At 43.5% G+C, this 18,129-nt stretch overlaps 1 protein-coding gene and 1 pseudogene across 3 annotated transcripts in view; both read left to right on the forward strand.

Moving 5' to 3' along the window:
- Positions 1-3,510, forward strand: part of TDP1 (tyrosyl-DNA phosphodiesterase 1) — a 91,882-nt gene extending 88,372 nt beyond the window's left edge. For all 3 annotated transcript variants that reach the window (XM_030319768.1, XM_030319767.1, XM_030319769.1), the window contains one exon: positions 1,921-3,510. In XM_030319768.1, coding sequence (XP_030175628.1) covers positions 1,921-1,994 — 74 coding nt within the window. In that variant the 3' untranslated portion in view covers positions 1,995-3,510. The remainder of the gene's footprint in view (positions 1-1,920) is intronic.
- Positions 2,253-14,274, forward strand: LOC115517097 (annotated as a pseudogene).
- Positions 14,275-18,129: the final 3,855 nt, after the last annotated feature.

Genomic DNA, 18,129 nt, shown 5'->3' on the forward strand with positions numbered 1-18,129 from the left:
TCTGCACATGCCTATATGATGAGGCACGTTTTTCTCCCACGGGACAATTTTGGAGGGCTGCTTAAAACAGGCTTTCCTCTAAGCCCGCAAGTATTAACACTGATTTCCAGGAATAATGGGCAAAAAGACCCAGCAGAGAGACAGCCAGCATGGCAGGTGATCAGCTCACAGATACAGACATTTGCTCATTTACAAAGCAGAGTGTCCAGAGATTTGCCAGTAGCACGGTCACCTTATTCGATCATTGTTGGCCAACAGGGAGAGGAGGAAATGCAATGGTGGTCTCGAAGTTACTGGCTGACTGGCAGATGTGTGCATCACAAACCCTGCATCGGTGGTGAATCTAATAGCCGCTCTTACAGCAAGGATCCTGGGGTGCTCTGCCTTGGGGATGAAGTAGAGCCCGTGTTACCAACAGAGCAGTTTGCAGAAAAGACGGGCGAAGTGTAGCCGCAGAAGAGGTGCTCCCAGTGGGAGAGAGTTGGTGCCCTGTTGAGGCCGGTGTAGCTGCGGGGAGTCTCCAGCAGCATCTTCCCGGGACTCCAGCCCTGCCAAACCCTCACCTCGTAGGAAGCGAGCTTGCAACACAGTTCCACACGGGCCGGGCTTCTGGCTTTCTAACAAGCTGGTTTAACTGTGTGTGGTTTCGGGCTTTTACACTCTCTCAAGGTCAAATTGGAGAACAGAGTCCTGATGGCTTGTTGCCATCTTTGGCATCCTTTACCTGCACGTCCTGCTGGGTGCTGCTGTGCGCATGCTGGCTCTGCAGTTATTCCACAGGTGATTCGACACTGAACTGTGAGGAGAGCCTCGCATTGTTTGCCAGGCCATCCTCTGAGCTACCGTGTTACCTCTCTGTTCGGGAGGAAGGGAGAGCTTCCCCTAAGAGCGGGCTGGCAGGGCTGAGCAGCTGCTCGTGTGGATGGTAGTTTCAGCTCACCTGCCGAGTGGTTGGTTCCCTGTAAGCACTCAACCTTCTGGAGTTGTGTATTTGAGACTCAGCGGGGAGATTCCATGGGGATTTATTTTTCACCCTCGCAGCGTATTTACACCCTAGGCATATATGGTTCTTTTGAATTGGTTTGATTCTAGCAGCAGTGAAGCATGGTAGAAGTGATTTGTTCAGATTTTTTCAATTTCTGAAACCTCAGTTAAAGGGGGGAAAGTTTGCATTTTGGAGCACCTGCAACATGTCAGGAACTTCTACAGGTGTTCTCCCATTTATGTTTCACAGTAATCCTGGGAGGTTGCTTGTGCAGCTAATTCCCATTTCACAGACGAGGAACCTGAGGCCAAATTTGAACATAGGTCATCAGGGTTCTTTCCATCGTGTCGTATCAAGGTGTGTTGTCTTCTTCAACATTGCCCTGCAGTCATTACAGAGACCCTCCTGCCTCATCAGTTCCTAACCTAAGGAGCAGAACGAAACCATTTCACGGATGTGAAAATGAGCCCCTTGGTTATATGTGACCATGACCATGCCATCTGTTACTGTTGGTTTCTCCAGCTTCATAAAAGGAGAAAATAATAACTGCCCTTGTTAAGGTTCTTTCTCTGCTGGACACTACATGGCTTTATCTCCTTTAACTCTCGTGACAGTCCCACGGTGTAGGCACAGATAAGGACTCTGGGGCTGAGGGAGGTGAGGTCACTTGTCAGTGTAAGTGACAAGCCGGAATGTACCTCCTGGCTTCTGCTTGCCTGTTTCCACATTCACTTGCCTGGGTCTTAGCACAAACCTTTACCGACAGCCTTTGTCTGAAATGGACTATTGTCTGGGGTTGGTTCAGAAAAGCTTTTTAACAGTTCGTAGACTCCAGCACATGGGTGGTTTTATCCTACCAGGTAAGTGAATTTTTTTAATCCTGTTCAAATAAGTGTTATACATATGTAATATGTTTTTTCTGCCCTGCCCCCCAGATCGGCCATGGATTTGGAATATTCCTTATACCAAAGCACCAGATACACACGGGAATATGTGGGTTCCCTCCTGAGAATCTTAAAGTACTGTGGAATTTAGGTTTAAGGCATCAAGCCCCAAATATTAGATGTTGTTTGTACTGGACGTTCACCCTTAAGTTTTATCTACACCCCTACAAAACTGCAAGTCACTCCTGTGAACATGGATGCTGGTTATACTTTTAATGGTCATTAACAGTGTCACTAAAAAAAAAAAAAAACTCACTTTTCTAAACTTTGGAATGAAAACTGGACAGCGTTAAGAGAATACACGTAAAACCATCCTCCGAGCGATGTGGGATCTCACGGTGGTGCCAGCTCTTCTGAAGATGGACTCTGTGTCGCGCTCCATCGGGAAAGGCGCTCTGGATTCAAACGCAACTTGTCAGGGGAGGAATGTGATTGTCCGCTTATTACCCAGCCCGCAGCTGTGTGTCTCAGGGCTGCCGGATGTGCGTCTGCGGGTGTCCGTGGTTGGCGGAGGTTGGGGCGGCAGCTGTTGAGACGCCTGGGTCCTGCTGCCTCTCGTCTCCCCGCAGCCTCACGGGGCTTGTCCTGCTCCCGGTGCTGTGCCGGCCCCCTCTCTGCGCACGGGCGGGTCGCGCTGCCCCTTACCACCTGCCCTTTCCTCGCCCATTCCTCCGAGTGGAGCGGTGTCTCTTTGATCCCCACAAAATTCCAGAAAAGACACACACAACCATACAAAAGTACAAGTATTGTACTTGGAAGAAACCCTGAAAGATGACCTAACTTGGTGCCTTTGATTCACAAGTGAGGAAACTGAGGCCCAGAAAGGTTCAGGATGACCACCCCCTCCACACCACGCCCCCCATCACATAGCTGGTTTGGGTCAAAGCTCTGAGGGTCTCTCTCTGCTTTATGTTCCTATGTCCTTCATACTTAGAAATCAAGTTCTCCTAAGATGTAGACCCTCTTTTATTTTTTTTCTACATGAGGCTGATTTCATTTTGTCACCACCTTCATCTTTGAAGCGTGTTGAATGTTAATTTTGAAAGATTTTTGAAGATAGCTTTTCAGACCGTTCCTCAGAGGCCTACGATTTTCACCTTTAGGAGCCAGCAGGGTGGGCGGGGGTGCGTTGACAGAGAAGACAGCTGCGGGCCTCCACCCTCGTCCTGTCAGAGCAGCTCTGCTTCACCTATTTTAGATTGTGGGATTCTGTCAAGGATATTATCGACGGGTGTGTGTGTGCACGTGTTCTGCTTTTTAAAAAGTTGAGAAGCCATTGGTTAGTTTAACCAGTTCATTACCCAGGTAAGAAGACGAAGGCTTAACCCTTTTCTGACCATGCCTTCTACTTCCCAGAACATGCAAACCCTACATCACGTGAGCCGGAAGGCATTGGGAAGGCACCCGGGGCTGGCCCGGCGTGGGTGGCCGGCGGTCTGTGTGTCCAGAGGACTGGCTGGGGCGCCTGGCTGGCTCAGAGGAGCGTGGGGCTCTTGGTCTTGGAGTCATGAGTTCAAGTTCCATGTTGGTTGTACAGATTACCTAAATAAAACTTACAAGCAAAAAAAAAAAAAAAAAAAAGGATGGGCAAAGTACCCCAGGATTCTCACCAGCATGGTGGTCCCATCCTGGGTGGGGGTGGTGGCAGCACCGAGCAGGCCTCTGTCAACAGGAGCGGTGTCCCCAGGACTGAAGAATCAGCCTGTTCTACAGCGGGATTCAGCCTGGGCTGTGCGGGGTGGGTTCAGCCCATCAAGAGGGCAGCAGATGGACAGCGGTCACAGCCCCCTGCTAGGAGGCGCTGTGTGGAGTCAGACACGCAGGCACGTCGCTCGTCTGCTCCGTGTAACTGCAAGGTGTGTGGGAGCTCAGAGCTGGGCTGGGACTGCCGAAGTTTGAATCCCAGCCCTGCCACTTGCCGTGCGACCTACACCAGGCTGTTTAACTTCTCTGTGCCTTGGGCCCCTCAGCTGTAAAATGGGAGTGGTGTCAGTCCTCCTTGCAGATGGTTGAGAGTGGGGAGTTACTATGTGAAGGTGCTTGGTGCCCGCACAGAGCGAGAACTGTCCAGGGATTGCTACTGCGGCTGCCATAGTTGAGTCGTTAGCATTATCCTCATTTTCCTGATAAGGGACTCATTCAAAAAGGTGAAGTGTTTGTGCAAGGTCACACTTCCAGAAAGTGCTCTTACCAGTATTTGAACCCGGGGCTGGCAGGATCCAAGTCCTCTTTTCTGCCAGGTGGTTCAGGCTTCCAGGTAACGTGGCGTCTGAGGAGATGGGCAACCTTTACCCCCCAGGGTGTTGTAGACAGATCCTCTTACAGAGCACAACCAGCTGGTACGGCATGTCAGATTCTGATGAAAGTTTCTAAATGCTCATTTTCTGTGTGTGTGTATACGTATGTATATATACACATATATATACATATACGTATATATACATATGTATGTATATACGTATATGTGTATATGTGTATGTATACATATGTGTATGTATATATATATATATCGTTCTGTATATGTGTTTTTGGTTCATGGGCCATACTTAAGGTAACATTCCTCCACACCCCATGGGGACCCAGAAGAGCCCAATGGAAATAAGTTCTATAGAACAGGTGGGTAGGTACATCAAGGTAACATTAGGGGAAGTCCATAGTCAAGGGTTATGCACTCCGGGTGTCCAGGCCTGACTGCTAACAGCAGCCTCCTGTGCCCCTTGTCCTGGTCAGCATGGGCTCAGGGAAGGCAGGCCAGTATAGGGTCAGTAACATGAGCTTTCTGGGCACAGTTGATGGCACACATGGAAAATAATGCCTCAAGAGTAATCAACATGGGAACACAAAAAACAAGTTCTATCCCATCTGTTCCTTTTTTTAAATGGGACTGACCGAATTGCCCACAGTGCTACAAAAAAGCATCAAACATGCCTGTTAATGTTTGAGGAAACGCACGTCGGGGTTTAACAGTCCTTTCTCCCTGCCTCGAGGAACCAACCCTCACCCCTAGTGCCTGCCTGTAGCTGCCTGCTGCCTTTATCCTTTTCCCCCACCTCCTCCAACCTCCTTCAGATCGCATGGCAACACTCTCCGGTGACTATATATCTGCTGAGGGCAAACATCCACATCAAAATGCAACTTCCTGTCTTTTCATAAACTTCTATAGATTTATTGACTTATCAAAGAGTTCCTCAGGGCACCAGGGTGGCTCAGTTGAGCATCCGACTCTTGATTTTGGCTTCTCCTTTTACAAAGGTGGAGATGTAGCCTAAAGGTCTAAACGAGATTTTGATTCCCGATGATGAATGTCAACAGAATATTCTGAATGCTTGAGCATTTAAAGAGACCTAAAAAAATTTTGAGGCAGAAAATAGTTCCTACACATAGCAACTTAGGAGAAGTCACTTGCCATTTTGGCAGGAGGGTTCCGTGTCCCCTTCACCTCCGATGTAGTCCTTTAGGAAGAAAAGAATGGTCTTCCACCAGCTGCTTTCATGGGGTGACAGAGGGAGAAGGTTTTTAAGTCCTCACACTTCTGGAAAAGGCTGCCTGCGTTTAACTATAGTTGATATAAATCAGGCTTACAGTTCACTGATGGGGGGGGGGGGCACCTGGGTGGCTCAGTCGGTTAAGCATCCGACTTTGGCTCAGGTCCCGATCTCACCGTTTGTGAGTTTGAGCCCCGCATTGGGCTCTGTGCTGACAGCCTGGAGCCTGCTTCAGATTCTGTGTCTCCTCTCTGCCCCTCCCCCGTTCACATACACTCTCTCAAAAATATTACAAAATTTTTTTTAAAGTTCATGTATTTGAAGGCTGTCATTTTTCCACATAATAGCCGATGTTTCCTGAGCTCTTCCTGCCTCCACTCCTATGCTTGCTTTATATTTAATCCTCACGTCCTTACATTTAATCCTTCTGTTAAATGACATCCATAAGGTCCCGCAGTGCAGTGGAGCCCAGCTTTGTTATCCTGGGTTCTTGTGTAGAAGTTCTGTAGTTATCCTTAACAGAACTTCTGTGACTTCCAATGAATATGGTTTCTGCATCAGATTCAGTATGTGAAAACAAGGATCCTCTATGTGATTTTGTCACAACTTTTTTCCACATAAGATAAAAAGTTTACTCTCTACGGAAATGACAGTAGTCCGTGTGAAACCGTTTTTGGATGATCTGGGTGTTTGATTCAAATCTTAGGACATTTTAGTTTCTCATAACTGAAAAATCAGCTGTAACTCCTTGACAATTCAAGGAAGGGAATTCCTTGAAAATGCTTGCTTTTATTAACTGATGGATACCTCAAAAAATTAGGCATTCTTTATTTACGTTCACAAAATGTAACAATTGATGAATGATATGACAAAGTATGGTGGCAAAAGTCTTCAGCATAAAAAAAAGTCTGCAGGAACTCAAACTGGCAAAACTAAAATAGCCTGTTGTATAGGATTAAATCTAAAATTCTGTTGACAGTGTGCTATAACTACACATGCCTAGATACCATTATAAAATTTTTGACAAGTTTTCCAAATTTAGTAGCCCGCTTTTTTTCAAGCAATATCCAGGACAAAGTACTATAAACAAAACTACAATTTCTTATTTTTATTTTTTTTAATGTATTTGTTTTTGAAAGAGAGGGAGATACAGAATCCAAAGAAGATGAGAGAGAGCAGGGAAGGGGTGATGTGCAGCTATGTGTTCCTGGGAGAAGAGCGGCAGTGCCCACAACCAGGACCCAACATGGAGGCGTGCTGGTCCCCGAGTGGTAACCTAGACCAGCACTTATGTGTGCCAAATACTGTGCTATATTTGTATTGGTGAATCTTCATAGTAACCCAGAACTATTACCACCCCCACTTTACAGATGGGGAAACCGATTATTGGTCCAAAGTCACACAGCTGGCAAGGGGCAAAGCTGGGATTTGAACCCAGGCAGTAAGCGTGGCAGATGTTCCCAAGCTCCAGCCAAGGAGCAGGCCTCATCTATGGGATACGTAATTGTAACTACAAAACCAAGTACGCTTTCATGCACTGTAATAAATCATAGTTGGCGTGACAGAACCAGCCATCGGTGTGTAAAACCAGCCAGGAAACGCTGCATTAGTATTCAGGGCTGAGCCACTGAATTAAAGCAAGAACCTGACTGTGGAACTGGTTCCTTTCAACTGAGAGCATTGAGGGCTGAAAACTTTGCCATGTTAAGTACGTTCTGTTAACTTCTCTGACTGAAACCTGGTGTTTCCACGGATTAGATCTAAAGCACAGAGCAGAAAGGGCTATGCCAAGTGTCAAAAGAGAAGGCAGCAAAGAAAACGCCGGGGGGGGGAGGAGGAGGGCAAGAGTCAGCCCAGGATATGAAAGGAGGGTGCCTCATGCAGTAACGAGGGTGGCACAAACAGGTACAGGGCCAAAGCAACGCAAGTCACAGTAAAGCCTGTATTCTGTACAGAGTTCCGATCAAGTCCATCTCAAAGCAGAATCCAACTGCTGCGTCTCAAGTACACGCTGTTCTCTTAGGCCTACCAGAAGCCCCGCCAAAACTCGTCTAACCAACATTAATCATTCTAAGACACTGGACCCTGTTCCCTTTGTAGCTAGTCTTTCAGAGCGTTCCACTTGGATTTATTAACAACCGGAAGGCATCCAGACTAGTCTTTTTAATACACATAAAGAGAAACTCAGAAGGGAAAGGCAAGGGAGAAATTGGCATCCATAGGGAATTTATTACAGGTATAACCAATCAAAGGTAACTATATACATCGCACTGTGGGGCAGGTGATACTAACCTCATTTGATAGGGTGAAAGAGTCAAGGTCACAGCTAGTATGTGTTCCTTTGTGGCCCTGAGGACACAGATGATGCCACTGTGCATGCTCTGGTAGCTCTTTGTTCATAGGTGCTTTGGAAATTAACATGGTAGCTGAATGCTGATTGTGTTTTCTTAAGGTAATTGACATGAAAATTTAAGAGTCTATTCAATAATTTATCGGTATATTTATGAAAGAATACGATGCTTTTATAGTTACAGAAACCAGATTCATTAAGCTTAAATGATGAAAGACTTTAACAGTGTCTAACAAATGCTGGAGCCAGATGATCATAATGTTAACAGTCTATCTCCAAGTCCAGAACATCTGCTTTCAGGAATATGAACGTCATTCTCAAGTAAGCCTTATCCACCTGGAGGCTGAAATACCCTCTGCCCCCACCCCACTCCAGGATCCCCCATTACTTCCAGGTAGTTATTTAAAAAAAGAAAACACTTCTTTCCCAATAGCTCTGGCAGAAGTCACCTGACACACCTCACTCAAGCACTCCAGATTAGGGGACAGCCCCTGGCGAGAAGGGTGCAGGTGTGGAGTTCTCCAAAGACCAGTGGAAGATGCCTGAAGTCCACTCCAGAGCAACAAGTATCTCCAGGTGAAGTGTCAATATTGTGCCTGGAGAACCTTTCTATGTCCCATCCTTAAGTAGTGTGTACAAGTGTGCAGATTTTGCTTAAAAGCGAGGTAAACCACAAAGGAAATTTTCAAGTCTACGTTTCTCTTGAAGTCTGCACAAATAAGTAAATCTTTATAATCAGAGTTTTCTGAAACAGTGGTTTTTCATACTGTCAGTCACAACCTTTTTGTGAATCATGAAATCAATTTAGGGAGTCATGACTAGCAGTTTTAAATATAGTAGAAGATCTCTGTTCTTCAGGGCTCAGGGTTATAATATAAAATGTATTCCTTCCCAGGTTGCTAGTTCTACCACCCTGAGTGAAGACGGTTTCGTGGGTAATGGCTTGAGATTGACAAGCCTGAGAGGGGACTCAGCTCCAAGGCACTCGGGACTCAGAACTGTCTGATCCCAGCTCCGCTCCCTCCACGCCATGAAACCGTAGGCAAGTCACGAGATGCCTTTAAGTCTTCATTTTCTCATCTGTTAAGTGGGGGCTAATACCTACCCTTCCTGCCTCGTGGGATTGTTTTAAGAATCAAATGAGACGGTGCTCTTAAACACCGGCAAGAACCCCACATATCTAAGTTGTAATGATTCTTATTCTCAAAAGTGCTGAGAACTGGCGATCTCTCTCCGGAGCATTTAGAGGATGGTAATTCAAGTGTAGAAAACAAAAACCACGCCCTTGGGAAAATTAGCATTTTCCCACAAATACTGATTTTTTTTCATGTTTATTTTGAGAGGGAGTGTGCATGCGAGCGGGGTTGGGGCAGAGAGAGAAGGAAAGTGGGAGTCCTAAGTAGGCTCTGTGCTCAGCGCGGGGTTGGGGGGGGGGCACAATCTCAAGAGTCTGATGCGTAACCCACTGGGCCACCTAGGTGCCCAAATACTGCTTCTCAACTACTAAATGCAAGTTATTTCTGGAAGACAAGTAGATTTGGGTCTTGGCTGCAGCAGGGTCACCATCAGGCCTCTGGATTCCACAGGAAGGGGACTCTGTTCACAAGGAAATCTGCATCCCTGGACCTAGTCTCTCAAACACCCTAAACAACTCCACAGAACTGATCTGTGTACTTCTGCCCTAAAAGTACTGTATCCATGTGGCCTGCTGCCTGTTGTGTGGACTGAGGGTGTCACTGAGGAGTCCATGTTAATGTGAACCCCAAGGGTGAGTTGACACTTCACCCATGGAGGAAGTACATTTTAAAATGAAGAAACAGGTTCTGACAGGTATGGGCTCCTGCCCCCTGAACTCCTCTGATACCATAACAGGCTCAAGAGATGGGCATCATCAATTGTGCTTGGACTGGTAGAATCCACCTTTAGGTAGGAGAATGGATTGTGTGGTCTCATTGAGCCACTCAACACCTTTCTAGAGATAGACTGGGAACACTTGTGAAGAGCCCCAGCCTGAGCCCCGGCTCCACTTTTCCATTATTTTCTTCTCTGGTCCTCCCGGACATGTATGGCCACGGATGGCCTCTCTTCCTGCTAATTCGTATTCTTGGAGTGGAACCCTGGTTCCCACTCAGAGCAGAAGTGGGTGGCCTTAAAAATGAGAGTAGGAAGGGCGCCTCGGTGTCTCAGTCTGTTAAGTGCCCTACTGCATCTCAGGTCATGATTTCACAGTTCATGAGTTGGAGCCCTGCATTGGGCTCTCCCCTGTCTGCACTGTGCCCGCTTTGGATCCTCAGTCCCCTTCTCTTTCTGCCCCCCCCCGCCCCTCCCCCCTTTGCACGCATGTGCTCTCTCTCAAAAATAAGTAAATATTAAAAAAAGTGCAGGAATGAGGAGAGAGGATTGGCTGCATGACAGAACTTTTGGAGCAACAGAAATACTTCTATCATGATTGTGGCATTGGTTACATTTTACAAAACCCCTTGAATTTATACACCAAATTGGTAACTTTTCTTGTAAGTTACAGCTCATTAAAATGGATTTTTAAAACTCAGAGAATGCACAGTTCAGATATCCATTCATTGTATATAAATTTTACATTAAAAAAAACTAAACTGAATTCTAGTTAATAATACCTATGGCTGAAGGATTTAGGGGCAAGTACTAATGGCTGAAGTTTACTTTGAAATGCATAGAAATACGGTGTATTTATGGATACAGTTATGATAAAGCCTAGGAAATTTTAATTGTACAATTTAGGTTACCACTATAAATTTCTTGTACTTTTGGCGTGTGCTTGAAAATTTCATTAAAAAAATGTTTTGGGCTGGGTGGTTGTACCTGGGTGGCTCAGTCAGTCAAGTGTCTGATTCTTGATATCGGCTCAGGTCATGATCACAGGGTCCTGTGATTGAGCCCTGAGTCAGGCTCCGTGCTGAGCGTGGAATCTGCTTAAGAAGCCCTCGCTCTCTCCTTCTGCCCCTCTCCCCCACTTGTGCTCTCTCTAAAAAAAAACAAAAATAAAAATGTTGTGGGAGAAAACAGATAACTTCAGGTTTTTGGCAGGGCCGAGTATCTCCAGTTGAACCACCTCTTTCAGAAGTAAACAACATAAGCTCTGGGGGGAAAAAAGTCTTTAAAAACCAGCAGCTCAAGGGACTGAAAGCAGGCAGAAACTGATGGCGAGTCAACAACTGGAAGAAAGGCACCACACGAGGTGAGTTTCCTGTTTCTGTTTGTTTTTATTTATTTTTTAACCACTTTGGGCCTGAGGTCAGCTCTCAGTCTGCACCATGCAAGGCATGTAAACATCCAGTGGAAATCTATAGTCTTGCTGCCTGGAAGACCCAGAGTACAGGGCTTGGAGCAACCATAGTCTCTGAGCAGGAAGAGGGAAACAACAGAAAAGAGCCAGAGAGAGGATTCCCAAATTCTGTGTATCTGGCTGACCAAATCTCTGGCTGACCAGTGAACTGTTCATGCACAGCCAAGGCTAAAATAACTGAACCAAAACTTGAGCTATTTCCCATCGCAAGGGGAGACATTTTGCAATTGAGTTCAGCCAAGTTAACTGAATAATTATTATTTTCAGAGGAACATAACAGAATTCAGAGTTTCTTCAGCTTATCATAAATTATATATCAGTTAACAATTCTTAGCATATGATCCAAATCAATACATAATAAAAACACATGGCTCATTCTCAGAAGACAGGCAAAGGAGACCTACCCAGAAATTGTAGTCAAAGATTTTTAAAACACCTAATAAAATTGTGTTCAGGAGTGTAAAAAAAAAAAAACAACACGTTGAATGAAAAGATAGCAAATCTCAGCAGAGTGATCATTTTTAGAGAATTGGATGGAAACTTTAGAACTGGAAACTATCATATCTGTGTAGTGGGGGGAGGGGAGCGGTTCCCCCCTGTGCGCTCACATGACTACCACACTCAAAACACTTGTGCTCAGCAGATGTGTGCAGGTGTTTCCCATGTCAAGCAATTCTGAGATGCCAGCCAGGGGTCCTCCGGCTGAAATTCTGACCCTGTCTACTGGATGTGCCGTCAGATCTCACAGGGACAGGGCTCAGTCCCACAAGGCTGCCCACCCCCCTCCAATGCCAGGTGCAAGTCCAGGTTGTCAACTGTACTTCTGGCTCCTCTGTCCTCTGTTATAAATCTGAGGTTCCCATTACCCTTCCTCAGGTTTAATTAATTTTCTAGAGCAGCTCACAGGGCTCAAGGGAACACTTCCTGCAAGTTTGTTAAAGGAATGATAAAGGACACAGGTGCACAGCCAGGTGAAGCCGTATCTAGGGTGAGATCTGGAAGGGTCCTGAGCGCAGGAGTACCTGTCCCTGTGCAGTTTGGGTGCATCACCCTCCCTGTGTGATGTGTTCACCAACCTGGAAGCTCCCCAAACCCAGGACTATTGGGGTTTTATGGAGGCTGCCTCACAGAGGCACGATCAATCATAAATTCCATTTCCAGCCCCACTCCCCCACCCTGTAGAATGGCGGGGGTGGGGGGGGTGCGGTGCTGAAAGTTCCAAGTTTCTAATCACAATTTGGTCTTTCTGGTGACCAGCCCCAGTCCACGAACCCACACAGAGCCACCCCATTAGAACATAAGATGTTCCTAGTGCCGTGACCACTTAGGAATTTACAAGGGTTTCAGGAACTGGGGGCATGAACCAATCTGTGCATTTTCTGTTTTCTCACAATCTGAAATTAAAAGTTTCAGTAGATGGGCTTAAAAGCAGAATGGAGATGACAGAGGGGTCAGGGAACTTGAAGACAGAAATTACCCAATCTGAAGAACCAAAAAAATAAATAAAAGCTGAAAATCGGGGCAGGTGGGAATTAGACACTTGTGGGATAACATCTAACGGTTTAACTTCGATGGGGCTGGAATCCTAGGAGGTGAAGTATGGGGCAGAGAAGCTATTTAAAGCAATAATGGCTAAAAATTTGGTGAGACACAAATGTACAGATTCAAGAAGTTCAGTGCATAAGCAACAAGGTAACAGAAAACCCCACTGGGTGCCTCCTACTGAAACTAGTGAAGACAAACAAAGACAAAATCTTGAAAGCAGCCAGCAGGAACAGGAACGGTGACCTGACAGCCGAGCTCTCCTCAGGCACAGGAGGTCAGAAGACAACATGAAATGTTTCCAACGCGCAGAAGGAAAGGTAACCTTGGCAATGTATATCCTATCCAGAGGAAATATCCTTCAGGAATGAAGACAAACAACCACATTATCAGATGAAAGAAAATTAAGAGAATTAGCAGACCTGCACTGCAAGAAATGCTATGGTTCATTCTCCAGGCTGAAGGAAGAACATACCATAGAGAAGCTCAAGTATTCAGGAGTGACGGAAAATCATCAGAAAGAACAAATATCAGGGCGCCTGGGTGGCTCAGTCGGTTAAGCGGCCGGCTTGGGCTCAGGTCATGATCTCACTATTGGAGAGTTCGAGCCCCGCCTTGGGCTCTGTGCTGACAGCTCGGAGCCTGGAACCTGCTTCGGATTCTGTGTCTCCCTGTCTCCCTGCCCCTCCCCTCCTCCCAATCTCTCTTAAAAATAAAAACATTAAAAAAAGAAAAGAGCAAATATCTGCACAAATATAAAAGACTTTTTTTTCCTCTTAAGAAATCTACATTGAGGAGGCAGGCTGGGCCTCACACTAGGTGGGTCTGCACCCGGTGAGTGTGCTCTGCATCCCACCCCCACTTCTCTCCCCTGTGCAGCTGCAGCACTGGCCTTGTGGGACCACAGTTTCAGCTTCCAAAGAGATTCCGACCACTCTCCCTCCTCCCCCACCCCGCCCCGCTATACCAGCCAGAGGACAGGAAGCTTCTTTAAATCAATGCTGATTGCAGAAACCGAGGGTCACTCCATTGCAGATGGAAGTTGGAAGCTTCAGAAAGATCTAGAAGAGGTGAAGGTACTGCTGAAAAAGGCCACTAGAAAAAGAGTACGTGCTACCCTTACAACTGAAAAATCCAAGATTGAGAAAGAAACAAAGAACATGATGCAGTAGGAATCAGAGAAAAGCAGAACTTCTTGACAATGGAAAGCCAGCTGCCGTGGTTGCTCCCATTACAAGGGGATATACGGTGAAAATCGGCAATGACTGATGAGATCGGGCAGATAAGGTAATGTAGATTTTCACAGACGTCACCAGAGTTCACCAGCTCATCATTGAGAATGTGCGGGTGCATTTCACAGAGAGGCCATTTGATCTTTTGGTAAAGAATCTAAATGAGAAGAGTTACTCCATGACTGTGAATAATCTCTTGAAACCCATCTCTGTGGAAGGTGCTTCAAAAAAAGTCAAGACTGTACAGTCCTCACCTTCTGTATAAAGAAAGCACAAAGCATGCAGTGGGCCTACTTGACTCGGGCTGAGAAAGGACACAAAGAAAAAGAAAAGCCCTCCTGTGACACTGAAACAGATCCTGGTGAGGGACTGATGAACATTCTCCAGAAAATGTATGAAGATGGAGATGGGTAGAATCAAGAGAGAAGCACGCCAAAGGAGACACTGAATTTTGAGCCTTTAAAGTCCTCTTGGGAACTGTGATATGGAAATACTGATGTTTCCAATAAGGCACTGCTGGTGAGCTGCACAGAGGATTTATTTAAATAAAATATGCTTATTAAACACTTCCTCCAAAGATGGTTTCCTTGGTAATCTGGGTATTTTGTTCAAGGACAATATTGCACTCTTGGTGAGAAATGTAAAAACTGCAAGTCTTGTCTAACAATAAAGCCACATTGTGTGTATTTTTTGTTCAGCTAGGAGGTAGAAAATAAGTTATTGTTTGCCTATAAATTCCTGACGTCAATTTCGACCAATGTAAGAATGAATAAATATAAAATCTGAATTTTTGCATAAAAATGTATATTGCTATTTAAGCAAAAAATTGTATTGTGAGGTTTTAGCATATGGAGATGTGATTTGAATAACAACCACAGTAAACGTTGGGAAGAGGGTGGGATATGAACCTGTACAGTTGCAAGGTTTCTATATCTTACACTAAGTTGTACAATAGTAACTCTTAGAGGACCAAGAAAAGCTACTTCCTAGAGTAAACACTTAAAAATAATGCCAAGGCAGAGAGCTAAAAAGTCAAGAGATAAAATGGAATTCTAAAAAATATTCAGTTAATCCAAAAGAAGATGGGAAAGGAGGATCAAAAACCAGTGGGGACAAACAAAACTAATAGTAAATGGTAGACTTGAATCCAGTCCCACAAATCACGACATTAATATAAATGGGCTCAACCTGTGTTGTCTAAGATGATAGCCACTACCCACATGTAATATTTCAACTTAAATTATTAACATTAAAAATGTAGTTCCTCAGTGGCACTCAAATGCTCAATAGTCACCACCATATCAGACTACTATATTGAACAGCACAAATATTTACAAAATATTTCCATCATTACAGAAATTCTTTTGAACATCATTGATCTAATCAATCCAGTTCAAAAGTGTAGATTGTCAGACCTAACCAAAAATAAAACCAGACCAATCAAACAAACCTCAACGATATGCTGTTCACAACTAATCCACTTTAAATACATAAAGAAACAGGATAAAAGTAAATGGAAAAGATACCACACAAATGCTAAGTACAAAAAGCCTCTGGTGACAGATTAATATCAGATAAAGTAAATTTGAATGTAAAGGGTATTACCAGAGATAGAGACATTTCATAAAAATAAAAGGGTTACTATTTCGGTAAGATGTGATAATTATAAATGCTTATACTTAATAACAGAGCTTCGAAGTATATAAAAAAACTGGCATAATTAGAGGGAGAAATAGACAATTCCACAATCATGGGTTGGTGATTTTAATACTCGTCTCTCACCAATCAATAGAATAACTAGAACAAACATCAGTAAAGACTGAAGATCTGAAAAACACTGTCAACTACCTAGACCTAATTGACATTTATAGAATCTACACTATACCCAACAACTGTAGAATACATATTCTTTTCAAGTGCATATGGTATGTTCACTAAGATAGATCATATGTTGGACCATAAAGCAATAAGTTTAAAAAGATTGAAACATGTTGAATATGATTCTCTGACCACAGTGAAAATATTAGAAATAAATGATTTGTCTTAAAAAAAAACACACCCAGATATTTGGAAATTAAGCAACACACTTCTAAATAACTCATGGGTCAAAGAAGAAATATTAGAAAATATTTTGAACAAATTTATATGAAAATACAACATACCAAAAATTTTAGGGTGCAGCTAGCACAGGGCTAACAGGAAAATATAACTTTAAAATGCTAATAATACAAAAGAGGAAAGATCTAAAATCAGTGACTTAAGCATCTACCATAAAAAGCTAGGAAAAAGCAGCAAAGTGAACCCAGAACAAGTAGAAGAGTGAAAATAAGAGTAGGAACCCCAAGTGGAAGTTATCCCAGAAATGCAAGCTTGGCTTAACATTAGAAAAGTAATTAATGAAATTACACATTAACAGAATAAAGAAGACTATATGATCATTGCAAAAGATGCAGAGAAAACATTGGGCAAAATTCAGCCCTCATTTATGATAAAAAAAAAAAAAAACTCCCAGAAAACTAGAAATAAAAGGAAACTTAACCTGATAAAGAATATCTATGAAAAACCCACAGTTAACATTCTATTTAACAGTGAAAAACTGAAGGCGTTCCCTTAAGATCATGAACAAGATAAGGATATCTCCTTCCACCTCTCCTCTTCACCGTTATACTTAGGTCCTAACCATTGCAGTAAGACAAGAAAAATAAATCTCAGAAAAGAAGAAGCAAAACTCTATTTCTTTTTTTTTTTTTTCAACGTTTATTTATTTTTGGGACAGAGAGAGACAGAGCATGAACGGGGGAGGGGCAGAGAGAGAGGGAGACACAGAATCGGAAACAGGCTCCAGGCTCTGAGCCATCAGCCCAGAGCCCGACGCGGGGCTCGAACTCATGGACCGCGAGATCGTGACGTGGCTGAAGTCGGACGCTTAACCGACTGCGCCACCCAGGCGCCCCACAAAACTATTTCAAATGGCATGATTATATGGAAAATCCTAAAGGAATTAACTATAAGTGAATTCACTAAGGTTGCAGGAACCAAGTTAATTTGCATTAAATGTTTATATACTACAGCAGACAGCTGGAAAATGAAATCTTGGTATTTACGATAGCATGAAAACACCTAAAAATACTTTACAGTGAATTTACAAAAAGTGTGCAAGACTTCTACATGAAAACTACCCAAAAGACTGAAGTAAATAGAGGAATAAACCTCATTCATTAATTAAAAGGTCAGTACTCCCCAGGATAGTTTCAACACAATTCTAATGAAGATCCCACAAGGCTTTTTCTGATGAAATTAAGAGGCTGGTTCTATAATTTTTACAAAAATGTAGAGGTCTTGTAATATCCGAAGAAAATCTTAATAAAGAACACAGTTGGAGGGTTCACACTTCCTGACTTTATGACCTACTGTAAAGCTACAAGCAATCTAAATACTGTAGCATTAGCATAAAGAGGGATGAAAAATGAACAAGATGCAGATTTCTGAAATAAATTCACACTTGTTTTTTTCAGCAAATGGCACTGAATAACTGGATATCCATATAGATAGAATGAACCTTAATTCTTGCCTCACACAATATAGAAACAAAATGGATCATAATCTGATTATAAAAGCTAAAACTATAATATTTCTGGGAGGAAAAATCCATGAAACCTATACACCCTGGAGGGAAGTGATGATTTCTTAATATAAAAAGAGCACCAAACATAAAAGAAATGATTGATAAATTGGATTCCACCAAAATTAAAAACATACCATCAGAAAACATCATTAAGGAAATAAACAGGCAAGCCATGGACTGACAAAATATTTGCAAGATAGGTATCTGAGGAGCACCTGGGTGGCTCAGTGGGTTGACCAGGTCTTAATCTTAGGGTCTTGAGTTCAAGACCCACGTTGGGCTCCTCACTGGATGTGAAGCTACTAAAAAAAAAAAAAAAAAAAAAGGTGTCTGAGAAAAGACTGATCTCCTACATATATATAAGGAATCCCTACACCTCAATAATAAAAAAGAGAAATCCATTTTTAAACAGATATTCAACAGATAACGTACAATATTTCAAGAAATATTTTCAGCATTAATATTCAACAGATAATTTACAAAGGCAGATATGCAAATGGCCATAAACACATTAAGAGAGCAGGCAAATGCAAATTACACCACAATGAGAGAGCACTGCACACCCACCAGTATGTTTAAAATCACAATAACTGATACTGCCAAATGTTTACAAGGATATGGAACTATTGTGCATTGTTGGTTAG

This window comes from Lynx canadensis, chromosome B3 (genome assembly GCF_007474595.2).
Source record: "Lynx canadensis isolate LIC74 chromosome B3, mLynCan4.pri.v2, whole genome shotgun sequence".
NCBI lineage: Eukaryota > Metazoa > Chordata > Mammalia > Carnivora > Felidae > Lynx > Lynx canadensis.